The 27,015-nt window shown below is 39.1% G+C and overlaps 1 protein-coding gene across 2 annotated transcripts in view; it reads left to right on the forward strand.

Annotated features, from left to right (window-relative positions):
* Positions 1-27,015, forward strand: part of LOC108508992 (SAM domain-containing protein SAMSN-1-like) — an 84,978-nt gene that overhangs the window by 15,943 nt on the left and 42,020 nt on the right. Inside the window, exons 5-11 of one of the 2 annotated variants that reach the window (XM_017838208.1) lie at positions 958-995; positions 2,435-2,521; positions 6,307-6,374; positions 9,947-10,015; positions 14,315-14,438; positions 15,550-15,669; positions 15,760-15,926. In XM_017838208.1, coding sequence (XP_017693697.1) covers positions 958-995; positions 2,435-2,521; positions 6,307-6,374; positions 9,947-10,015; positions 14,315-14,438; positions 15,550-15,669; positions 15,760-15,926 — 673 coding nt within the window. Of the gene's footprint in view, positions 1-957; positions 996-2,434; positions 2,522-6,306; positions 6,375-9,946; positions 10,016-14,314; positions 14,439-15,549; positions 15,927-27,015 lie in introns of both variants that reach the window. The other variant, XM_017838207.1, reaches the window with a different exon arrangement.

Raw genomic sequence — 27,015 nt, forward strand, 5'->3', positions numbered from 1 at the left:
ACCAAATTATATAGAGTAGCAGAAATAAAATAAACAGAAGTATGCCTTGGTTAGACAATAAGAATTAAATTGTGGAACTCTGGAAGCCAAAAAAAAAAAAAAAAAAAATGCAAGTGATTTTAAACGGAACTAGTGGGTACGAACCAGTTCCTTAAAAAAACCCAATGGTTCAGTTGCACCCTCTTGCTCAGGAAGCCGTTCAGCACTTCCATGCCTGAAGTTGGGAGAGGGATCTTAGATTTTGTGCTCTTTCCCTTCTGCTGATCTTTGTAACAGATTAGAATCTCTGATCTCTTCCAGTATATTCTTCTGGCTTCATCCTTTAGCTCATAAACTACTCTCCATTGGGTTTTTAATGGATAAAGTGAAAAAAATTAATCTTTATTCAAAGACTTCTTTTTCCTCTGTTAAGTTAGTATATTCTTTAAGTCGTCAGCTGTAAACTACTGACTGCAGATGTAAGTGTGAGTTAGGACTACTCCCTCATGTAAATGTGCAAAAAACAAGGTTTACTCGAGCAATAAAATGTCACTAAAGGTTGTGGGGATGTATGTAGCTCTTTGGTTCAATCTGTTATTATGTCACCAAACTTCAGACAGTATGTTCTAAAAGTTGTAGGACACTTCAGATCACATCTAAAGAAAGTATCTCTTATTTTCTTCCTGATGGATTCCCTGATTCAGTCACAGATTGCTCATTACAAAATAAAATTGAGTAACTATGTTTGCAGAATGAAACCTCAGATGCTTTCAGAGCTTTGTGTATCATGTGGGAGTAGATGATTGAGTGAATGACACAAGCCAAGTAACTCCAATTAAAACCAGTGGGAATTGCACAGCTAAATCCCTGTGCCCTGCTTTGAAGAATTAGTTGAAAATACCCATATTTGATTAAATGCACTTCCATTTTTTTTCATTCTGACTTTCAGCTAATGGTAAATTCTTTTAATTCTTTTAGATCCATCCAGAAGTCCATGTCTGAAAATGAAGCATTTGGTTAGTAACTGCTTAAATAATTTACTGTATACCTCCTAATCTCAGAGAGCCAACTTTAGTTAAGGGTCTGACTTGCTTTAGAGCTGCTGGAGCTCTAAAGCAAAGGAATGGGAAAAATACAGTTAAGTTATCAATATACTCTTCCACCCTCCCTGCCTTTCACAGACACATAGTAGGCAGATGTTGAAAACAAACTTGTTAAACATAGTAACCACACTGAGATTTAAAGAACCTGTTCTGGTACAGCATTAGAAATACTCAGCATGTTCAATGTTTCTTTTAATCATTTCAATAAAGCCCTGAAATATCTCTGATCTAATAAAATTCAGGTCCCTTCTCCTTGCCATTTTAAACTACTTTGTAATGGCTTTCACAAACAAGTTCACCAAAAAAGAAATTCAGGTTTGTTTTTATTTAAAACCCATCCTTACACTGTGTATTATTATCTACACTTGTGGTTCAAAGGGTTCTATTTTGTAAATCCTCTATAGGAAATAATAATCAGCTTCTTAAAAAGTAAAAGTTCCTTTTTTTTTTTTTTTTAATGAGTGAGAGCTTCCTGTTAACATGCTTTCATTTATTGTTTGGAGTTTTGGTTTAGTTGTTGCATCTAGTCCTTACTGAGTAAAAAAAGGTTGTTATATCTGCCTGTAAAGATGCAGCTGTATTTCATATCAGTGTGTCTCGGGTAGATGAAAGCTCCCCTATGTTAAGGCTTCACTCTGTAGCCCTGCACTGGCAAGACTTTCATGTAGATCAGTATCATTTAGTCTACAGCAGACAGGCTCTAATGACAGGATCAACAAGAGCTTTCATAAAGAAAGTTTTCTGACATAGAGTGAAACCCACCATTAAATAAAACTTAACAAAACAAACCCAGAAAGCAGAAACCCCTAATAGTTATCAATATGTTGTGAAGCCTGACCACTTTGAAGTTCACCGAGGGAACAGGAGAATGGCCATCTCTTCTCAAAGCCAACCTAGTTTCTGCCATCCAAGCTGAGACAGTACAAGCCTTGGAGTGCTTGGAGTGGGCATCTTTGATGTTATTTCTTGCAAACACTCCAGCTTGTTAACTGTAAACTTAAATAATATCTATACAATTCCTGGAAGCAAAATAAAGGCACAGATGTTCTGGGGGCTCTTAGGTCTTAAAATCAGGGTTGAGGTAAAAATCCTTCTAATCAAGTTTTAACAGTGTTAAATGAGGTATTTGCAGCAAAAGATAATAAAACCTGAAGTCTGACTATAATAAATACCATCCATCCATCAAAATTACTGTATTGCAAAATCATCAATTCATTTCCATGTTGAAGCAGATGCTACACGGTTCTGCAAGCTTGTTTGATTTGCATTCTGATGCTATTTTTATAGAATTTCCTGTTATTTCACGGGTTTGCTATGAATTCAGGTGACTGCTCTCTGTGCTTTTACTTTAGACAGGAAAAATGTGAATGGCACACTTTGGCAGGGTTCCAGGAAGCCGGAGAATGATTCGTACATCAGAAGGCACTGTCAGCTTGAAGGTAATTGCTAAACATATTTCAGCTGATTTTGCATTTTCCACAAAGTATTTTAAAGGGCACCTCGGAAAATTCCTCATTTTTCACCAATAATCCAGCTAAATAATTTGTCAGGTCCTTTTGAGATTTATTTTGTCCTCAAGGGGCAAAAAAGGTAGTTAAAATAGAGCTTATCTTAAAATTGGTAAGCTAAGAACACACTCTGTGACCAATTGACTCTGTAGTCCATGGGCCAAAGGAGACTTTGCTACAGTAAATTGCCATAGTTGTGTTGTATAGGGCTTGCCAACTATAGAAATCCATGTTTCCTGGATATTTTACACTGCTCCAGGTATCCAACAGGGAAACAGTGCAACTTTTCCCAGAAAAAAAGCCCCAAGACAGGTGCAAAAGAGAGCTGGCAAAAGTTTAGATGCGAGTACTTTGTCTGATTCTCCTTCTAAACCCATTTGGACCAACTTTATTAGAACAACCTTGCAGCTAATATATGGGAAGTTGCTAATGGCACTGTTTAAGAGTTAACCAGTATAAATTCATTAAAATAACAGTGAGAAGTAACAAGTGAGCAGTCACCTTGTCTAGTTAAACACAAAAATCAAAATACTTTGATAATCTGCTTAATGTTGCTTCCAGGAATGGCAATTATGTTTATACTTTTCAAAGGGAAGGTAGATCTCTTAAAGTTGCCTAACCAGACCAAACCAGGCAAGGTTCAGCAGAAGCAGAAAACAAGATATGTGAATGCATGTTTTGTTCTCCACTTAAGCCAACAAAGCAGGAATATGGCCATTGCCTCAGCTTTTAATATCTTCTATATGAATGGTCTAGAGATTTTCCACTGCTAAGAGAGACTCCACTCTCACCTGGATATGTCAAAGAAAGAAAAGCACAGGGCACCAGCTTTCCCTCTGGATTTTATTCCCTTCACCACTTGAAGTTAAACTCTTAAATGTTTGGAAATAGATCTGAAATTGCAATAGCTACTATATTTGTCCATGTGTGGGCAAATTAGGATTCTTGACCCAGAACAAGAAATAAGAGAGGACAGGAAGATTTAAAGGAACTCTGCTCTTGTGATGAACTAGTGAGGGGAAAAGGGACCTTCAGTAAGTCTTGTTGCCTTGCAAAGGAAGAGGTTCTGATGATAGGTGAAGGAAATATTAGGTGTTTCTCTTCAGACAAATGTTACTTTTAACCAAAACCCTTTTGGAATGATACCTCAAACTATTCTAGCAGTTGCCAGTTTAGAAGTGGGGAAAGGCTGAATGAGAAAGCAGAACTTTTTGACCTTCCTCCAAAGTCTTTTCTACTCAAGGCACTTTTTACCCTTTTAAATATCCAAAGCATGCAAAAGAAGCAGTGCACATTTTAAAAGCTGACAAGTGTTGTAATTGAAGGGCAGGGGCCCAGAGGGAACAGGAAGCAAAGCTGGCAGCTAAATAAAAGTTTCCCTTTTCCCTACTGCAGTAAAATTGTTTCAGGGGAAGTCCCCTTCACACAGTGGTGAAAACCACTGCAAGGAGATTTACAGTGTATCACTATCGATCAAGATAATTTGTCATTATTGATCAAACCGTTCTCTTAGCAGAGATAATCCTTCAAGGTCTGCAAGTCTATTGCATAATATGAATTTCTCTTAGATGTAAAATGCCATGCATGGTGGTCAGCATAGGCTTCTCTGCTTACTTCAGAGCTGTATCCACAGATCTGTCTCAAGTCTCACCAAAATCAATGAAGAGACATCCATGGACACTGTCAGCTTTTGGATGAAGTTCCTAATGCCACTGTGTGTGTTTCCTCTACAAAAACAAGTTTTCCAGGCTGATAAAGCAATGAAAACATATATCCCACAGACACAATAGTGGGAATACTTGTCTTTGCTCACAAGGCCAAACCCAAATCATCGAGATTTGCCAACCTAAAAACATCATTGTTGAAAAGCTGACTTGCAAGTCGCAGTCATTGGGCTTTCATGAAAGAGTATTATGGGGACAAACAGGAAAGAACTGACAACTCTTAGAGTCAGCAGATGTAATTCTCCACTGCTCCTACTTCATTCCATGGGAAAATGACTGGTGCCCATTGCCAGACTAGGAAGACAAGACAATGTAGCTTATATATATCTTTTCCATAGAGTTTTTTGGTTTGACTGGTTTTTTACACAAATACCCTATTACATAATTCATTGGTTTGGAGAGCTGACCTAGGCAAGATTTAAGACTACTGTGGATGCACGTTATTATGGCCAGCAAAAGACATCATGGTTGGAGGGGAACACTTTTTTTATTTATTGTTTGCTTTAATAACTTGCTGTTTTCATTTGGTTTTGAACAGAATTATGCTAAAAGTAGTGTCACAGCATGCAGTCTTTCAGGTTAAGGACATTATATGTTACACCTCTGTTTTTTTGTGATTCAGCTGCAAACAGCTACCAAATAATACTATTTTGGATTAGACTGTAAGAGGACTTTGAGGCACAGGACTGAACACTGCAAGACAACTTTGAAACTAAGCTTACAGAGCACAGGGCTGAAGTGTGCTGAGATGCCTGCAGGAGATGAAAACAAATTAGCCTGAGGACCAGAAAGAACCCAGTTACGTTAATGGTGTGTTGCATAAGCACTGCTGAGCATGAGTTATGCTGCTTCTAGAAGTCCATCCAGCTCTGTAATGGAATAAACAACCAGATTGTCAGACACCAGGCCCTCAGTGACTTCAAGAAGATTTGCAGCTGCTCAAGACAACTTAAAATCTGGACTAGGATTTTATGTACCTCTTTGAATATAATTTTTTGTGATCGTGTTCAGACCCTTTTTTCATGTGATAACTGAAGAATCTCAGTCACTAACCTAAACTTTCTGTTGATTGTAGAGAAAACAATGCAATCAGTCTCACCTGCCTACCCTTAGCTTTGTGACTCTATACATTAAGTAAGCTGTCCTTTTGCAGACAGGAGAACTACTGATATTCCTCAGCAGCAATGTGGATATCAAGTTAGAATTCATAAGAAAAAAACCCTCAACACATTTCTACTGGTTTCTAGTAACTTTTGAAAATTACAGTAGTATTATGTGCTGTGATTAGCAGATAATTTTTCGTCTGTTTTGGTTTTTGGTTTTTTTTTTTTTTTTTCACCTGAAAAATAACTGAGTGCTTCTGATATCTGTGTTGATGCAATCTAATCACTAGGGCCATCCTACACAAGCATAATGGTGGATGCTTTGCCTTAAGATTAGGAGTAAGAGTAGATCTTTCAAAGTAGACTTACACAAAGTAAACTTTTCAAAGACTTCTTTGACTTATTATTGCTCACTGTTGTAGTGAAGGTTCATACTCTTCCCATGCAAAGCATTCATTTCTTGGAAGAAACAGGAGGATGTTCATCCTGTGAAAGGAATTTCTAATCTAATCTAAGATGAACAGATCTCAATTGCAAAGATCATTTTTGCCTTTAACTTTTTATATGAATATTCTACACCTTTCTGCTGTAAATTAATAGAGCAAGAGGAAGGTCTTGGTGGGGTTCTGGGTTAGTAAACTGAAGACTAAGTATAGATAAGAAGGAAGCATGAATGAGTTTTCTTTATGTGAGTCAGTTTGCCAGTTTGTTCTCCAGTCTCACTTCGAAGCAGTTTATGATAAAATGTATGTTTAAATGATATAAGATTAACTTCAGAGAGTCAGAATGTCAGCTCAAAACATCAGTGCAATTCAAATGATATTCCTCATAACAACATAAAACAGGACATTTTAAAGCATGTTTTCTCTTTTTTGGTCATAATTCACAGAAGATAATATTATTGCTGATGGAATACATTTGCTGCAAGGAAAGAAGATAGAAGAAACAACATGCCAGGTGAAAGAAATACTCTTTCTGAAATCTAAAATTTCATTCAAATGAAATGCGTATTTCTTGTTTCCATTCAGCATTTACCTAACCTAAACTTCATACTCAGTATGCTTGTGTATTTTAGAAGCTGAGTTTAAAAGAAGACTCTGGTGACTACCAAAGTTCTCCATGATTTTACTTATGCAGACCATATGGATTTTATTGCATAGGAAGCCTTCTCTTTCCCTGAGCAAATCCATTTCTGTTAATCGGATGTGCTAGAATTGTGTCTAGCAAGATCTGTACTAAGTGTTTAGATTAGTCCTGCATGATTCATATTGGCATATGTATCCTAATGCTTTCTGAATTTCTGTAAACATATACCATATCTCATCTTCCTAATACTGCATTAATTATCCCACTAGCACCAGCAGTTAAGGAAATCTGACCCTTGGGTTTACATAATCATAACAACAACATAAAGGTAGGTAACAAGCCATCAGCTGGTGAACAGCAGAGAGGTGAGGAGAAAGACTTGTGTCTCTGGAATTAGCATGACTGATGTTTGCTTTTTATTCACTTCCAGCCCGATGTTTGCCCTGATAATATGTTACTTAAAGGGACAGTTCATCTCTGTGGCAAACCATCTTAGCTCTGCTGATTTCACAGGAGATAAAAGTTCACCCAGTTTGGGAATCTGACTAAAAATGTGTAACACACCTCTCCATATGTGTGTCTCCTAAATGAGGAATTAATACAATAAATTATTTAGGAGCTGAAAATCTATTACATTTTCTTTTGCAGAAAAGTGTTAAATTCAAGGTGAGCACTAAACTTTAGAAAAGGCTCCAAGCTGAGTTTCCTCTTGTTTCTATACAATGTCAGGAGTCCTTTTGGATGTGTAGGTTAAAAGCAAGAAAAAAACTAAACGTGCATCACCCTGAAGGCATCTGAGATAAGACAGAGAGCTGTGAAGACCCAGCATTTAGGCAGTGCTCAGCTCCAGTGTAGGCCAAAGACACAATCAGGATTAAAAAGAAAAGTCAAATGATCTGCATATCAGGGGACAGATGACCGTATTGGAAACTTGAAAGTCAGTGTGTTCCAGGTTTCTCCTGCTTTCCCTCAGGCTTTTATCTGTCTCTGCACTGTTAGTTTGTTCCCATGATTATCTCCTCTTCCAGCTGCCAAAAAAGTAGCTGAGGAGGGAGGAAAGGAGAAAAGAACTCTTCCTCTTCTGCATCTCTCATTCTCTGTCTCTGATTTCTTCCTCTCACTTTCTAAGTATTACGAAGAAAGATTGCTCTTTGATTTCCTACAACAGTTCTTCCCTTGGTGTGAGGGATCTCTGGCTCTGCCCCTGTCCTACCATGGAAGCTTTTGGGCTGATTCCTGGTTAAGATCATGGAGGTCATTCCCCAGACATGACAGAATATGGAGGGGAAAAGGGAAGAAGTAACAGGGAATAAGGCTTATGCTTGCCCTAAATATAAGTTTCCTTAAAATCCCTTAAATCTTCTTCCCATGAACCATTTGTCCCATTTTAGATGCAAAGTTCTATTTTTCATTTCTCAAAGTGTTTGAAGGCACTTCTTGGGGTACATGAAAAATGAGCTGCAGAGACTTGGATACCTCCAAACTTTGGTACTAATTTAAGAACTATTGCATTTGCTTTTTAAAAATTTCGGGGTTTATGACAGTATTTTGAATTTTAGTGATTGTTACCTCTCGCCTTCATTATCATCAAGAAAACATTGATATAATGCTCTTTTAAGCTTCCAGAATAGTCTGATTATGTCTGTATTGTTTTGCTGTGCTACATTATGCACACAAATAAGGAAATGCTGAGAGAACAGCACTATGGGGAAAGCTCTCACTCTTTTTCTGCAAAATCAGCAGAGATGAGTGCCCATATGAGGTGCCTGTTTGCTGATGCACAGAGCGTGGGGAACAAACGGGAGGAATTAGAGGTCTGCATAGAGTTGCATGGCTACAAATCTCATGACTTCAGCAATGTGGTGGGACAGCTCACACAACTGAGCTATCCCCTGGCTGTTTCTCCTGTCTTTGAGAGGGCTGGAAAGAAAGTCCAGGGAACTACAGACCACACTGTTACCCCAGTCCCTAGGAATGTGATGGAGTAGTAGGCACAAAGTGAAATGCAGGAAATTTCACTTAACATAAAGAAAGCACTTCTCTAGTGTGAGGGGAGGTCAAACACTGAAGAGGCTTCCCAGAGATGGTATGAGAAGATCATCTTTGAAGATTCTCCTGTCAAGACATGGACCTCTGCAGCTTGTTCTGGTGACCTGTTCAGAGCATGGAGTTAGACTAGACAATTCCCAGAATTGCATTCCTGCCTAAGCTGGTCTGTGTGAGTTTGTGATTTTATAAGACATGGAACAGGCAGATTTACAAGCAAGGGTAAATAGCATAGATGAACATTTTAGATTTTTTTCCCCTTTTTAAAGAAAAAGAAAAAGAAAAAAAAGAAAAAAAAAAGAAAAAAGAAAGCAAATAAGCTTTCCTGAGTCCTTCACAAAAGCTTTAAGCCTTCTCCATTTCCTAAATTGACACTCATTCATTCCATTCATTCTGTAAGTGCTGGAAAACAGGGGCTTGAAATAGAAGTACAGGTTGAGAGACACAGTGTGAGCAACACTGCAATGATTGTACCTTACCAGAAAAAGGAGCTTTACTTTCTGCATTTGTTTTTCATACCTTTGTTCTTATTTACTCCTGTCTAGCAGGGCTCCCTTGGTGGCTCAAACCCTTTGTAGCATATTGAGAGGGACATAAAATATGAAGTAATACAGTCTTTGGGCTAATACATTTTCAAAAATATTTCATGCCTCATTTCTCACCTAAATTCTTAGGTTGCATTCAGCCTTCGAAGTGTCATTCACATTCGTGAAGAAAAAAGGCCAGTGTTCATTACTTTCCTGATAAGCTGTGAGAGCACTGTCAGGCTTGCCCACTAGGGCATCAGTGCCTCAGGGAGTGTATTCTCATGGTGTTCCCATTCTGAGGACATTGTGACCAAGAAATGGCTTATGGGCAGGTGATGGCAGTGTATATAGTCCTGTCTTGGCTTAGTTCTGGGGATTGTTGTTAACCCAGTTCAAACTCACACCCTTAGTGCTCAGCACCCCAGGCAAAATGAGGTGAACTGAGCTAGACCCTTCTTAGAAATGCATCAGTGACACTTGCTCCTCGGCTGGGGGATTGGCACTGAGGGAAGTCTTCTCTGGCTTTCCTGCTCATTGAGAAAGGAAAACCAAGATGTAGGCTGAGACCCAAAGATCCTGTACTACAGTGCATGGCTCTGCCACTGCACCACATATGCTGTGGTGTCCCCAAGATGTTCCTGAGTCCCACATAACTCAGGAAATTAAGACAGCTCAATATCAAAATTATTCAATGGGTGTCAGCTGGTGCATGTCAGCCTTTTACTTTTATATGCACACAGCACTGGGTTGAAAAACTGCTGATCTCTCATCTGTATTCAGTTACATGATGCAAATTATGTTTATTCATCTTATTTATGTTGGATTTCTTTTAATTTTATTTTAATTTATTTTATTTTTCTTACCATCTAGGTGATAAACTATGAACAATGGATTCCACCACGAGTTCACAATCCAGGTGCGCCTGGTAACAGTGAAATGGTGAGTTGCCATGAAAATTGTTGATTTTTTTTCACCAGCAGCCAGCAGCTGGGAAGAACAGGCTGTTTTAGTAGAATTTCCTGTACTATATGTTCATTCCCCAAAAGCTGAAAGATCTTTATCCATATCCCTGTTATTAATCATGATATCTCTTTGTCATTTATAGAATGTCTTATTATTGCTCTGCTATTAATAACAGTATTTCTTTATCATTTATAGAATATTGTATTATTGCTCTGTGATTCCCAGGAGAAAATCTGTCTATAATCCTAGCCTGCTTAGGTCTGACTCTGCACTCATTTTAGACTAGTTGGAGTACCAGACTAAAATAATGGGAATATTTAAAGGTCAGATATGTGTGGGCAGGAGCTTTATCCAAATTCAGTGCATTTTACAGAGCTCTTCGTATAAACAGAGCAGAAAGTTCTCTATCATCATATACTATTTTAATATTCACTATGTGCAACCAGCTTATTACTGAAACTTTCCAAAAATTTCTATGGTACAATAACAAGAGTGCCATGGACACAGTAAACATAGGGCAATTTTTGTCTTCTCACTATTGCACTGTACACTCTGAATTTCAGCACACAGGTAACCATGATTAAATCATTGCACTTCTTTGGGAAAGGCAAAGCAGTTGAAGGAAAATCACAGAGATTAGACTCTGCCGTGACTGAATTCTTTAGGCTGAGAATTGACATGCTGTGCAAGTGGTTTTATTGAAATTAATGCAGTTACACCCAGGGAAGAGAGTGCTCAACAGGACTGAGATTGCTGGAATCCGACCAACAGTGTTTTACACTTAGCTTCCAAATTGCTGTATTTCTGTCACCAGGTTAATCCTCATAACACCTCGCTGAGCAAAGATTTCTAAGGTGTTTAAAATACCTTAGGATAAACCCAAAACAGTTTATCAGACTCAATTCAGGTCTTTCTTCTGTAATGCATTTTCAGAAATGCATTTTAAAAATGTATATTTTTTTGTCCCTAAATAGTCATGCGCACTTCATGCAAATTATTTGCAACTAAAGGGCAGCCTGTGATTTATTTTTTTATGCAATTCATTTTTATTTGTGATGTGACATGATTTTTCATCACTAAAACCCGTTAAGCAGAGAAAACAATAATATTCTTGTTACTTGGTCATGCAGGAATTCTTTCCTTATAGATAGCTTTGCTTATAGATTGGGGAAAAGCACAGTTCACTTGATTGTCTATCTGGTTTCTATATCAAAGAATGTTTTACCTCTATTTGGATAGGCAGCTAAAATTCCGACTTTGAACATTTAGGTAAACCAAAATAAAATACTGTAAATTTAAATGCTGTCCCAGCACCAGCTGATACTGCATGATCTTTTTTTCTCCATGAAAGGGGGTTGCTGCATTTATTATTTAAGCATTTATGACTTTTCCCTAATGATAGACTCTATGAAATGAGTGCTTTTAAGGCAAAGAGGATTAGAGTTTGCCATTAATGAAATTATCTGAATAGATTATCTTCCATTTATCTTGATGTCTCCATGATGGAAATCCCAGATCATAACTCAAAGTCATCATGTTGCTTTTGTGTCGTTACTTATAAGTGAACAAATTATTATTGCTACAAGAGATCTTATATGAGAGCAATATTAGCATTTTAAACCCCTATGATTTATTTTGCAAAGAAATCTCACAATGAAAGACTGAAAAATTATACCCCAATTTCTCTCTTTAGCTAAGGTAAAACTGCAGTCCTACTATCTTGAATTTGGAAGAGGAGGGAGGGGGATTGAAATGCAAATCAGAACGTGACCAACCAAAGCATTCTTGGATTTGGCCCACAGTGGATGATGAATAATCAGATACCAGCTGTAAGAGGGCCCTAAGCTGACTAGAGTTTTAAGGTGGATCTGCTGAGACTTTACCCTACAGTGAAGATCCTCAAGAAGACCTAAATGGTTTTAAACTCAAAAATCCTATCTTTTATAGAATCTACAAAATAATAAAAACATGGCAGAAATTGAAAGCACCTAGGTTTTGTCTATATTAGTAACTGGCACAGTAGTATATGACTATCCTAGCATTGAGGAATACTGTAGCATCCGCACTACGTTCCCTTTCTCCTGTAGATTTATCATAGCAGGATTTCTGCCTGCATTGCAGGCACAGTGTGTGTTTCATCTACACGCAGATGAAGGAAAGATGAAGAACAACAGAACAGTTGGTGCTGATGAGTTGATGTCCACACTGTACGTCGTATGGGAGGTCTACCTCTGTTCACATCTTCTCTCTGGACATTCAAGAGCAGCTGGAGTTCTTCAGCTGAACTTCTGGAAAGCGTCTTTCATCTTAATTTCGTCTGTGATGAATTCAGTTGGTGGCACTCTGAGACCGAATCACAGCTTACAGGGACAGATGTGAAATTCACTTCAAAACTAAAATACTAATGTAGCTGTAACTGGACACTGGAGGCACGGAAAGGTGTTTATATTCAACTCTCTGACTTCCCTCTATTTCCTTTGGTTGACTCCCAGTCTCCAGGACACTCTGCAGATTTCAAGGAATGAAACATGCTGCTGAAAAGAGGGGAGTCTAAACCCAAGTGCTATCCACCATGGGAACTTTTGTGTTACTTATTGTGACTAACAAAAGGAGGACTCCTAAGTCTTATCCCTAAGGAAAGAAAGCAGCATAGTCTATTAATGCCTCATGCCAATTTATAGCTGGAGCAAGATGAAGTGGTCATGCAAATCATTTGGTACAAACCCTTTCAACATTTGAAATTAAACATCTGAATATACAGGGAAACATCTCACTTATTCTCACTTAGCTTTCACTAACTCTCTGCTTCAACTGAATATAATTTCAACACAGTTGTCTCATGACACAGAAGTAACTAAACACACATAAAAGTGACCTTTGCCTGGGCATAAGGTGTCTCAGACTCCTAGTTGTGGTTACAGAACCTCATGTCTTCATATAAAAATATCTGAACTTTTGGCAGTTCAAGCATAGCAATCTCTATAAGCGTTTATCTGTCAAGTGAACAGTGGACTTTTTTTTAATCTGAAATCAACATACGCCCTCTCCCTTATCAGTGCTGCAGGGGATGGATGTGACTTGTAGGATGTGAATGCTGGAGCTTCAGATGTGCTTCATGCTAAGACTTTGCAAAGAGGCTTTAACCCAAATGAGAGCTGGGGAGTTCAGGATCCCTTGCGACCCATTCCTAAGCAGCCTGCCCTCTATACATTAGACTGCTGGCAAACTCTGGGATGACTTTGTCTCAAAGGATTATGCATGTGAGGAAGAAAGAAGCATCTATGATTGTGTGACCTATTTGCTGGGGAAACTGCAATAAGGACCTCTGCATTTCTACCTTTTGATAACATCAACACTAGCACTTAATCACTTGCAATATTACCAAAGATTTATTGCTACAATACAAAATCATTATCAGTTTAAATAGGTGAATATCCATAGAAGCCAGACAGTATTGTTCCAAAAAGGTAGCCATCCGTTACTTACAGTCTTAACTAATTTCTAATTTTGTTTTGGTTTGTTTTGCTTCATTGAAAATCAGATATTCTATGTGAAACACAGCGTGTGACTATGGAATAGGAGTTATTTGCTGTCAGAGTATGAAATTTCTCTCTGAAGCTCTCAGAGAAGTTCAGAGTCAGACTGGAAGAGAACTCAAGTGTTTCTGGACTGATTTGGAAGGCAGCAGCTGGTTTAACATAAGTGAACATTAATGAGATGGCTGCATGTTCATGAGGTTCTTGCTCTAGGAGCCTGTAGTATTTAAACCTTGAGTTTCTCAGTAGGAAGCTGGTGGAGTGTACAATAACAGATTTGAATTGTCTTTTACATTATTGTCATTTAATCTGGGAAACAAAATAAGGTCTTGAAAAAAGAAAGACAGATGTCAGTACTTCAGAACACAGTCCCATAAACACTTAAATGCAGTAGCTCACCACATCTGGGATTCCTGTGCACACTTAAAAGACTTCTAGATAATATAGTGGATGCATGTATTAAAATGTTTTCTGGAACAAATCTGGAATTAAGTACTAAACAATGCTGTGCTATTCAAGAAATGTAATATGTAAACAGCAATATGAGTAATATTCTAAGAATTATTATTTTTTTTAACCTATTTTTCCCAAGCAAGGAAGTGCCTAACTTCTAAAGCATTGTGTCAGTGATCAGTTCTTTGAATCTGAAACTTTGTCATTCTCCAGATTAACACCATGTTGCCCTTATTTTTAATTTGTAGGATTTGAATAATTTTAATGTCTTTGGTTCTTTTGCCAGGGTACAGAACCAGAAGATAAAGTAGAGTCCATGGGAACATTAAAACGATTGCAGAAATTGGTCCGAACAAAAAAAACAAGTACACAAAGCTTGGAAGATGTCAAGCATGTTTTGCTCCCCCTCAGTAAGTACAGCATCATATCAGCATTCTTTCCAGCATTTGGCAAATGACACTGTATTGAACATAACTGTAAACAATCCTGTCCTGGTCTGTCATTCACCACCCACAATTTTCAAACCCCAGCTGAGATGTTACTGTGATACCACTTGAGTGCTGACTTCCTCATAGTGTGAAAACCTGTTTCCTGTCACACTAGCTCGAGTTTTGTAACAGTATATCTCGCAAGTGGGGATTTTAGATAAATAGAATTGTATAACAGCGGGGCCTCCGGGATGGGGAAAATTTGTTTTTGCAGTAGTTCCTAGTTTTGTATCACATTTCGGATCAGAAAGGCAAAACTCACGAATGTGGAGATAACTTTCATTGTTAATCCATGAAGCAGTAGCAGCTGGGAGTGCAGGAAGGTCTGTGTTATGATAAGCAAGTTGGCCTCTCGTCATACCTGATTGCCTTGGACCATAAGACACAGGAATTCTACACTGATTCTGGGGTCAGGTTATTTTCTGGAGTCTCCTATGGATCACTGATCTGACTGTGCAGCAGTTCTTCCTCTGAACTTGTTTTGCCAATTTAAAAGTGCATGCACTTGTAAAATGCACTTGTGTATATGATTATTTTTAAACCAATACTACCAAATGAGTTTAAACTGTCTGATGAACTACTGCTCCGGCCAACTCATTGCTTGGGCTCAAACACATGAGGAAATGCATTTCAGCCACTACTTTGTAGCTACATGCTGAGAAGCGGTAGGAGAGGAAATATCCAGAAAGTTTCCTAAACTTTTCTATTATTTAGGCTAAACTCATGATCTCTGCAACTGTGACATCCAGTTACCAAATTTTCATATTCAGGGCAGAACCAGGAACATTTTCCAGGCTTTTGAGGGAACAAGATAAATTTAACAAATGGAGAATAAATTTTACTTTTGGCTCAGATGCCTGACCCAATACAAAATACTTTCCATTTCCCTAATCATCACTCTTATTTGTTTTTTTAATGGAGTCCTTGTTTTTTTCATTATATGGAATGCAACAGACAGCATTTAAAAAAAAAAAAGTGCCACTTTCTCTGTGAATTGCAACATATCATAACAGAAGTATTTGTATTTTTAAAGATGCGTTAGAGGATGCTTATCTCTCTGAAGAGGATGAAGAAGCACTGACTTCTTGCATGAAGCTGACAAGACCTCAGGAGAAGAAAACCTGGAAAGACAGCTCAAGGAGAAAAGAAGAGAGTGAGACCAGGCCAGATTTTATTTCTGCGTCTCTGGGCCGCACATACACTTCCAGACTTAATAACTTAGGAACTATTTCAATTCATTCAGAAACTGAATTTCACTTGTGGAGTGACTGGAAGACGTTTCCTGACAACCAGCTCTGTCCTTGTGACTTCTTGATTTCAAAAATAGAAGAATGGGAAAACTGTACTTGCTCTTCTCATCAGCCACATCTCACATATTCCCTAACTGATATGGATCTACAGTACTCCTGGGTAAGTGGAAGTGGTTTCTTTTGTGCTGATATGCATAAAAAGTGGAAACTTTTTGCTCTGACTCAGCATTAAAGTGATGCCGTCATCTTCCATGTGGTTATGAAATGCAATAAACCAAATTTAGATTTCAGGTAAATGGATGTGAATGCATTGTTCAGGCTAACACCAGGGTTCATATAGCCCTAGGTAGTTCATTTTTAACCATGCAGACATCAGCAGCATGGAGATGGAAGGCTTTAGGCTATTCTGTTTCTCATCAGCACACTCATGTATTTTTGGGTTTTTATCTGTATATTAAATACTCATCCTTCCAGGCTTAGAAAAGTTTCTGGAAGTCTGGGGTAAGTCAGTAAGGGACAATGAAGCAGATGGGCTTGGATCAGGCTTCTAGAGGTCACTGCAATACTAGTAAAGGACACTAGAGTTATTTAGGCAAATGTCAGAGGTTGAAATGGTATCTGTGCTTCTGCCTTCTTGGATCAGCTCAGCTGGTAGAGCCTATTTTTGCAGTAACCTGTGTGCCAGCAAGAAGATTTTCGGGACAGAATCAAAGAGAGTTTAATCTTGGTCTGAAATTATCTTTCTGGATAGTTTTCTAGGGGAGGCTTTTGTATTTAAATTGATGTGGTTTTTTAAAAGGCTATTTGAAACGAGAAAAACAAAAACAAGAAAAGCTTTTGTTGGTGAGATATACAAAATACAGTCACTGCAATGAGGCTTTTCTCCCTCTCCTCACTGGGCACAGCAGGTCTTCTGGCACTCCACATAGTGGTAAGCACGTGGTGGGGGAACTGGGTGAGTGAAATGTATCAGGGAAGCAATAAAGAGCAGCATCTTTTCCCTTCATGCCTGTTCCCTCGGCAGTGCTCCGGGGACAGAGCTGTCTCTCACTGTGAAATAAGGCCAGCTCCCAGGAAAGTGCACCTAAACCACAGGGGGCAAGATACCCGCTGAAACCTGCCAGCTGAGTGTTCAAAGGGAGACCTGAGCAACCATAACCTTAGACCAGAGAGTCTCCTGCTGAAAACACCGTGTTCTGTAATGGGTGCTTATATATCACTGGGAAAGGTACACGTATAGGTGTGGGGGTCTATATAGCAACCATATTTCTGAATACATGGAGGTAGTAATTCAGGTCCTTTTCAATGGCACAGTAACTGACATAACAGGCAGTACCTGAAACATGGGATTTATCTAGCTGCAGGTTTTCCTGGGATTTGATGTAGAAAACAGAAAGTGTAAAACTTCCATTGATAGAACCATTATTAGAGAAGAGAGAAAGCAAACCACCCCTAAAAAAAAACTGAGGAAGGTGCAGCACTGCAACCCTGGACAGCCTTAGCAGTGCAGAGTCCCAGGGAGAGCCCCTGCAGACAGACCTCCGGGGCAGAGCGTTGGCAGAAATAGGCTGGGAGCTGTGAACATAGGCTGTGCTCTGTCAGGTGAATCCTCCTATCTGCCAGTAAATAGGACTCTCTGTAGAAACTGAATTGTGTCAGGGATGCTGGGCTCCATCATATGCCTGGCTCCTAATGAAAGCAGCTTTCAGCATCCTGAGCCAAGGATGAAGTCCCAGGTCAAAATAGTAATAGATGTGTCGGTCAGATTTATGAGACCATAAGTGTCAATTCAAGTAATTTTATTTCATTTTGTCACAAACAGCCTGTTAACGTTCTCTGCCCTGGTGAGATTTGTCCTACCCATGTTACTATTAACTGCCAGCAAGGGGTTTAGTGCGTTTTTTTCCTGAATTGTTTATTTTGCCATCTGCCTTCCTGACGGGCTCCCTGACTTTAATGTATCTCTGTGGGCTTAGTGTCTTTGGATTTAGATTACAGTCAATGGCAAGTCACCTCATTCTTTGCATTTGCGTTCTACCAACTGGCTCAATTGAAGATTACAAAGACTGGATTTTCAGTTTTGCTGTTTAAGGATCAAAAAGCGGACGCTGGTGGTTTTGCTATGAGAGGATCAGACACTGGGGATGGTGCAGATGTTCTTTCTGATGTTGATTTACTTGTTAGAGTAAACCCAATATATTCCATGATACTCTTTCTGATTCTATGAATAAGAAGGTATAATTTCATTTTCTTGACTTGGCAACTACTCTGTTGTCTTTGCTGCAGCATGTTGTGGAGGAGATAGACTGAGATGTACTGCTGAAATTCCTGTTGGTATGTCCTGAATTGAGGCACACAGGCAAAACTAGTAGATGCAAGACGAAGATCCAAGACTCTGCTATTCAATCAACAAACTGTGGCTTATCTGGCTTGGGGGACAGACAGATATCTAGGTTGGACACATGTTATTCAGGCTCATCTCAGCAGCATGCACAAAGCTGATTGAGCCTAGCCTTAATTAAAGCTCGAATTGCAGATAGTGAATTAAGTAGTGCTCTTCCGTAATCACAGGGAAAAAGACCTAGATGTCTTCATGATAGATTGCTGTTTAGAGAAACAAAATATGAGTAATCCTAATTCCCTTCCTCCATTTTCTTCCCTTGACTCCTTTCTTCCTCTTCCGTTCTTCCTCCTCAGCACTTTACAAAGCCTCCCTTACAGTGTTTCCTGTTGCCATTTTTTTTTACCTAAACCAGTAAAAAGGCTGACAGAAGTCACCCGAGCCAGTCGTCTGAACGAGAACTGTGAGAACAGACTGCAAAAATCATGTCCCTCTTCAGCTACAACAGGCTCCCCCAGCTCCAGTTACTCTTCCTTCAGCCTCCCCCCGTTAACCTCACAACACTCACCTGCATTAGCTGGACTGCCTCTGGCCCAGGGACATTGCAGGCAGCTCACATCTCACCCATCCTGCCCACCTTCATGTATTGTGAAAATATTGTAGAAGTCTGTATTTCTGTCCTTTAATGAAATCCAGAACTGTGTGCTGTGTTACCATTTTGTAGCCACAGTGCTACCATTAGAAACTTTATGCAAAGCGAACTCAGACATAGGTCTTTTTTTATACTTTTTTTTTTGGTATTGTTTAGCTCTTTACAATATAATTAGTGGTTGGTCAAAATTTTGCCTAGGGCAACACAGAGCATTGCTTTTTTCAGTGTGTCAAGAGTGCCATGTGAAATTATTGTAACTGATATTCTTTCCAGAGAGATGAAATTTACAAATAATTCTTCCTTAAAAAGTGAAAGAATATATTTTTAAAAATACAAAATACTTCAGAGAAAAAAATAAGAAAAATATAACTGTATGCTTGAAAAAAGAAACTACTATGCTGCATATTTTCTCATTATCACAAAGTATATTGGGGGAGAGAAATGAGTGATGCAGGCTGATGTTTCTGATGTTATGAATCAGATAAAAATCAGGCAGAGGATGGAAAAAAGGTTGTCCAGACACCACTTTAACAACCACTTGACCTTAATGTGAAAGGTTATTGGGTTTTAATGCTTCTTTTTATTCCTCAAGCTTAGCCCTGCAGAAAACAGTTCAGCTGTCTGTCTCAGAATTTTTTTAAATTGTGGTTACTAGAAGCTGCCCTTCTGTTTTTTGTATGCTAAGATCCTCACTGCCCAAACAAAGTGGTATACTTAGAAATGCCATGTCCATATGACTTTTATACAAGCTATTTCAGCCTTCTGCTGCTTTTTCTCAATCTGTGCAATTGCATAAGACTTTTGCAGTCTCATACAAGGCATGAAAAATCCACAGTCAGAGGCTTTCAAAGTACAGGAGCTCGATAGGCTTGAATGGACCTGAAATAGGCACGGAGTGGAGCACATTGTGGGGTCACAGATGAGGGGTCCTCTTCACACAAGGGTTCAAAGTCTGTCCCCGACAGCCTGAGACAGAAAGAAAAAAGCTGATGAGTCCCTTTCTCTTCTCCCTCAATACTTTAACGTGCTATTTCAATGGCTGACCCATCCACTCTCCCAATAACTGTGCAATATGGAAGCTGTGTTTGTAGAATCATCCAGGCCTCCTTTACAGGAGAGGGAGAGGAGACAACATCCTCTGTTGGAGACAAATCAGCAGGGAGTTGCTGCAAGTAGGTTTATCTTCTTCACACATCTGAGCAACATGGTTAAGTTTTACAGAAGAAGGATTTAGTCATTGATACCATAAGAATATTTATCTGTTGCAGCTTGTGTCTGGCATTCAGTGAGAATGAAATACAAGGGACATTTCCCAAGACTAGAGGAGACCTGGGATTTTGGTGAGGAGAAATAAAATCTAAAGGTACTGCAGAGCAAGATACCTTTTCTCTCCCATTTTCAGGTTAAGAGGAGAGCAGAAAGCTGCAAAAGATTGGTTTCTATCCGATACAAATGCATTACAATTGTGGTAGAATGAATAATAAGTTTGGGAACACTACAAGTGATTTTATGCCAATACATGTATTCATTCTGTCCATATTTCTCTCAGGAAAGTGTCATGGTCTTGTCATGCCCTGCTGTTATGTCTGTGGTTTTCTGCAATGTCAGTAACCTTGTGACCTCTTGCTTTCCTTGTGGTCTGGCTTGCTTCCTTGTCAGACAAGCCATTTCTCAGCATCTCCCTTTGACCCCTAGTAGACATGCCTAGTTTGACACTCTTAACTCTGGTTTTGGACATTTTCTTATCCTAACTTTTCCTGGCATACTGTACTTAGTAGGTTCTGGTTCCCAGTTGCCCCATAACGGCCTTGCTTCCTTGCTGTGGTGCTCTTCCCCTGCCCTCTGCACTGCTTCTGCTGCTCCTGGTCATCTTGGTTCTCAAAAACATGCTGTATGTTGCCTTGAGGTTTATGCAGGTTATTGGATCTGTGATACCAGTGACTGAGCATTGTTCCCTAGGTTGGTGAAGTGGGGAGGAAGGGTGTGGGCAGTCAGTACTGAACAAAGAGGACAGAGTGCTCTTCTCTGGCAAAATGGGCTCTGAAGCTGGAAGTTGTATTGACCATTTGCACAGCCCACTTGTGGGAAGATTTCTGCTTCGTTTCAGCCAGCAGTTTCTCCTGCACACTAGAATGCCGTGGGCTTTAATGGACTTTCTGATTGCTCAATTTTCTTAAGCAATTTGACTGTTTTCTGCAGGTTTTGATTTCTTCAGCTAATGTCTTTCTGTTGAGAGACACCTGAACGTGCCTTAGAAGAGCTTTCTCAATTGCATTTTGAATCCTCGTTTGGCACAAATATAGCACTAAAAAGAACGCCTGGAAATCCCCAAATTGCCTTTCTGAGACACCAGTTTTAACTGCTCTGGTCACTGTAGCTGCTTCACTGTCAGTAATAAGTGGTCCTTTTAAAAGCTGTAGCTTTTGTTCCTATTTCAGTGACAAGGCAGGAAGCCAGATTCTCACCAAGTATAAATCTATTTTCTACTGCTGTTAGAGAGTTCTGCTTAGCTGTACCCAAGCTGAGGCCCAAAGTCTTTGCCCAGGGAAGGCATAAAGGGCAGCTGGAAGGGTGGCAGTAAACAAAACCCTCAAGACCATGATGATGGGCGTTCAGGTGATAAGCTGTGGCTGAGACATGAAAACAGGGTTTGTTTTCTAAGGTATGAAACTGTCCCCAGCTGCTTCTTTTTCATCTTATCATGTCTTAATTTAAAAGGCTCCCAACAGGTTTCCTGTTGCTTTTTATAACATTCTAGCTAATTTCACCTGTTACTCTGCTCTTCCCACCAGTCCAGCACCTCATCCCTTCACACTCTGTACTCAGCACCTCTCTTGCAAGGTAAAGACACAGCTAGAGACACCCCCACGCTCTCCAGACCGCAGACTTTGAAGATACATGAGCTGATAGACAAAAAGGAACAGTGCTACAGTTAAATTTAGCACATGATTAAATTCAAAGGCACTCGCTTTTCCTCAGTCCAAACCCTGTTCCAGAACCTTGTTAAAACTCACTTTAAATTTTAAGACTTGTGAGGGGGTAGGGATTGAGATATATTTATGCAAGTCTGTTGTGGTCAAATGCTGGTGAAATTTGAATGGCTTTGTTTTTGAAACTGGTGAAAAGTCAAGACCCAGGACTAAATTTTCGGTGTCTGCTTATCTTGGAAATACCAAGCAAAATATGGACTCAGACAAAAAGACAAAAATGCTAGTGAACTTAAGAGTGCTTATTTTCTTGATGCTTCAGAGTCTGTAGAGATTTATTTTGTCTCCTGTCACAGGGAGCTTTATTTAAGAAACAATTACATCAGTAAGTTGGTAAATATTATATGTCTCGCTTCAGTTAAATACAAAAAGTGGAAGCAAATCACCTCTCTCAAGCTTTGTGCTCGGAAGAGAGAAGCCTGTGAGGGTGTCCAGCCTCACCAGAACTGCACCATTGCACTGTGCTGATAGCAAATATCTACCACTACCATTCCACATCCTACAGTGATTTTTGATATTTCCTGCATAGTAATGTGAAAAATTTTGTGTTCTCATCTGTGGTGACTTTGCCATTGTAGCCGTACAGCAGGTTTTAAAAAATATGAAAAATCTGATGCCACTGCTCTTCACTGTGGTAACTCTTGTCCTATTTTATATTTTTCATACCTTACTAGAGTTTTCATAGCTATATAGGGAATGATGTCATATTTTTCATTAATCCTAGAGGCATGTGTACCTAACTTTACCAGAAAGCTTGACAAACTTTTTCCTCTCCACATTTCTGGGCTGTTCTGTAAAGTTGGATTGCTAGTACCTGCTAGTATATATAAGGCAGAATGGTAATGGAGTGAATTTATTTGCACTAAAAGATACTTTAGAATATCAGAACATTTTTAATACAGTTACAGATAACTGCAGAAGAACATTGTAATTCACCTCAGCAGATTTCATGGGTTTGCTTCTGACATAGCTGCTAGGTACTGCAGAGCTACAGCTAGAGGGAGAAATGAAAGATTTTGGATTACTGTCACGAATGTAGTGTGAAGGGGACTGTAATTGTTGAAAGTGTGAGGAAAACTGTGCACTTTGTATACTTATTCTTTGTAAATGGTGTATGAATTCTTAATAGAAAAAGAGGAATGCTACCTGCTTCATGAAACATGATTAAGAGTCAAAATATAATTAAACTAAGTGCAGTTGTTGATAACAAACTGTCTGATGAAAGGATGACTTCCTGTTAGCATCCTTTAGAACTGCCAAAACGATGCACTTTTGTGTACTGAAGGAAATATATTCTCTTGCCTGTCTGCTGCTTTACACACCTACACTGTGATAATATTATCCTTATGTGGATCTGCTGTCAGCCCAGTATTTTATAATAGGCATTTTTCTTGGGTTTTTTATGAAAAAAAAAATTATAAAGGTTATCTTTCTTCCCATACACCACACAAAGCAAAAAAAAGTACACATTACTCTGCTTGATCAGTGCTCACACTGAATGAATCAGCTAATACAGGCTGTGTTTTCATGCTGTGTTGTCCTAATGCATCAGCTCCTGATGCTGGCAGGAACATTTTGACCAGTGAAGCTATCAGGTGCCTTGGGATATGCTTATCCAAGTCTGCAACTTTTAAAGTGCAATTTATCTTCTCACACAAAGTAATGCAGTTTTACTTCTGCATGGATTTTTGAAACCTAAACTTTTTTTCCTGCTCTTGTGCTTGTTGAGCTGGTGACGAGCTTCCCGTTTGTAGTCAAAATGTTTAATCTTCACTGTGCTTGCATTAGCTCAGTGCACCTTTTATGTGTGCTCATCTTCATTCAGGAGAACAAGCAAGCTCAGCTTCAGATTTCTTCCGAGTCCCTGATGAAGCTGAAATTAAAGTGCTACTCACATGAGTAATTAGGTAAGGATTTTGAGGCTTTGGTAAGGAAGCCACAACTGAAGATGACTCAGGGATCCTTACTGACCTTAAGTTACAAGAATATGTAAATGGTGGGTAGCAGTGCCATACCACAATGCCTGATCTCCTTGTCTTCTTCCCTATGTAATTCAAATGACTTTTCTCTTGGGGGACATCAATTTTCTGGAAGTTCTGAGTTCGCTCAAAACCTGATTATGTTTGCTTGCTTGTTTTGTGAGTGTAGATTAAGCTAGTTATTCTCTTTGGTAAGTCATTTTTGTACATTTTAAAGTGTTCCTGTAAAGCTTATTTGTGAAATAAGCCTTTCATTAATTAGAAGAAATTAGTTCTGTTTTCATCTCCCTCACATAGAAGGGAAAGTCACATGATATAGGTGCTCAGCAATAGCATAAATGGAAGAGTGAGGATTTTCAGTGCCAGAAAGGCACTAAGGTTTCCAGGGCTGCAGCATTATTATAATTAATGCATTTCAGAGTCCTTTAAAAGAAACACTTTTGTTGTGACATTCTCCAGAAGTAGGGTATGTCTTGCATAATTTCACACTTGTTTTTAGAAACTGAAAATTTAATGTGAATGCTGGGTGTTCATCCAACTTTGAAAAATACTTGTGGGTGAAATGAACAAGAATAGGGTCTGAAAAATAAGACTGGAAGTGAAACAATGGACACACAGTGGACACACCTCTAATTCTGCTATTTAAACACTTTCTGGTATTTAGATCATTAGAAGACAAAGACCAGAGCTTTTCAGAAAGAACTGGAAAAGGTTTTGTATCTGTCTATTTTCTCTCATTTTGAAAGGAATTCACCTGAGGTAATGAAATTTCTGGACCAATTTTTTTGTAGACGTTTAATTGATTGAAGAAGTTCACCTTCCCTAATACATAAGGAAAGCAAATTGGAAAGTTGAACCTAACATAATTCTTGCTGGAAGTGCTTGCACTCCAATCCATTTGAAGAAATCTGGCTGAATATTTTTGTGCAAAAGGAGCAAATTAATTACGTTAAATGACACGAGACTTCTTGTTCACTTCTACTTACAGCTTGTGTTTGATAGCACAGCACAAGAAATGATGACAAACAGTGCGTGGGAAGTACAAAGATCAAGAGTTCAGATAGTTTAAGATCACGAGGAAAAAACCTTTGCAGGTATCTTGAGGGTTTCTATATTTAGTTCTAGGTCACGTAGGTGTTTTAATACCCAGCTTTCTTCCCTTACATTTATGCTTCCGCGTATTTCCCCTAAAAATTGCGTCAGGATAGTATTCTGATTTTCTAGTTTGAAAGACTTGAATTCAAACTCCCCAAACTTTTCTTGCTTAGATTTTCTGCACATCTAACCACAGGGTCAAAACCTTAGAATTACATGCAGTCAGTGATCAACTGCAAAGTAGATAGCTTTTAACATAATTTCTTAGTGTTTTCCTGAACTAGAATGACAAAATGAATCCATATTCCATTTCTTCATAACTTCCTTAACCCCATGAATCATGATCCAGTGATTAAGGATGTAGATAATACAGATTCAATTCCCTGCACTTCTACAGACTCTTGTGTGATATTAGACAAATCACTTGACTTGTCTGCCTCAGGCTTCATTTGCAAAATGGGGATAGAATGTTATTTCACACATCAGACGGTTGTTGCATGAGCAAGAATACACACACCAGTGTACCAGAAGTGCAGGAGTTCAAACAGTTTATTTGCAGGCTCTGACACCTCCATTTAGATTCACTCACTGCACTGAATGAGACAGACATTGAGTAGAGAAAATGAGGTAACTACTAAAGCTGCATTATTAAAACTGCATCATAAAATATCCACACATAGGAGTGAGACTCAGGTATCACAGATAGCATTCATTCTGCCTTTCCTTGACTTTAAAACTTTGTTTTCTTAATCAAAGGAGTTTGTGTGTGTGTGTATGGTATGTAAGGGTGTTAATTTTTTAGGGGTTTAGGTATTATTATTATTTAGGCTTTGAAACACAAAAATGTTTCAAAGATTTTTTTGTGAACTTTCCCTCCCTAGGAGGGAGGAGCATAATATTAGTATTTCATTTCACCAGTTTGTGCACATATTAAGAAAAAACCCAAATAAGATTTGCTGTAAAGAAGGAGACCTATATCTAGCCTTCAGAGTTTTGCTGCTCCTGGAGTGAGAATCTTCTCCAGTTTAGTGTAGAACTACTACTGGTTTTGTTCAGTAGAATTTTTAGCAGATCATGGAGCTGTGGAGGGAAAAGTTTTGTCTCCTTTTCATCAGTCTCTGCTTTCTGTGGCAGCAACAAGAGAAAGGAGACAGAAAACACAGAATAATGCGTGTGATAAAAGTAAAAAGGATCATATAGGCGAGAATAGGTGGTAAAAAAAGATTCTCTAGAGAAGGGGTATTCAAGGTATGAGTCAAAAGCTCACACGCTTTGCGGGAAGTGAGAGGAGAGGAGTTTGATAATACATTGAAAAAGATCAAGATTGGTGGAAGGAATATGGAAAAAAAAGTGGGGTGTTTGTAAAGAGGCAAAGCATCAATCTCTCTTTCTACAGAGCAGTTTCAGAAACAGCCTCCCCTTTTCACTCCCTTCTCTCCCCAAAGACAAGTTACTGACACATAAGTAATTACCTTAAACATACTGAGCACCATGACTGTCCCTGTGAGTGCTTTTAGCCTACAGCCTGAGATAAAGCATGTTATCTTAAACCCTTAATGAAATAAATTTATGTGACTGTGCTTCACTTCATCTTGTTGATGGGCTAAGAGAAGGTTCCCACCCCGTTGGTGAGGCTCAGCTGACCTGGGGCAGCTTAGTCAGTTGTGACCATTTAGCCACAACCTGCAGTGTCCCGTGAAATCCTGAGTGAGGCAAGTAGGACACTAACCATGACCAGCAAAGGGTGCAATGATCACCTTGCCAGTCCTCCCCAGTGAGGGACTTGGTGCCAAAATCCAGCAGGAAAAATGCCTTGTCTTTTTTGTGGGGGAGCTCAGCATGGCTGCATCTTTCCCATCCTCCTTCACCTGTACCCTGGAGCAAGTAGCTGTTGGATCAAGGTAACCACCTACACCTGCCAGACAGATGCACAGAGCAGAAGCCAGACCTCCCTGCAGCGAGGTTCAGGTCTGGAAATGAGAGAAAATCAACCACTCAAGTCTCATTCCCAGTATGTGTGATTTGGCAGTCTGCTGATGGAGCTAGTTTGACCCACATCCTGCTTGATCTTTAAGGTATTGCCATTAATGTCAGCACCTGAATCAAGTTTTGTAACAGTAAACCCACAGGTCTGGTACCAAGTGAGAAAAAGAAGAGAAAAGAAAGAAAAAGAAAAAGAAAAAGAAAAAGAAAAA

Source organism: Lepidothrix coronata, unplaced genomic scaffold, assembly GCF_001604755.1.
Source record: "Lepidothrix coronata isolate B3197 unplaced genomic scaffold, Lepidothrix_coronata-1.0 Scaffold328, whole genome shotgun sequence".
Lineage (NCBI taxonomy): Eukaryota > Metazoa > Chordata > Aves > Passeriformes > Pipridae > Lepidothrix > Lepidothrix coronata.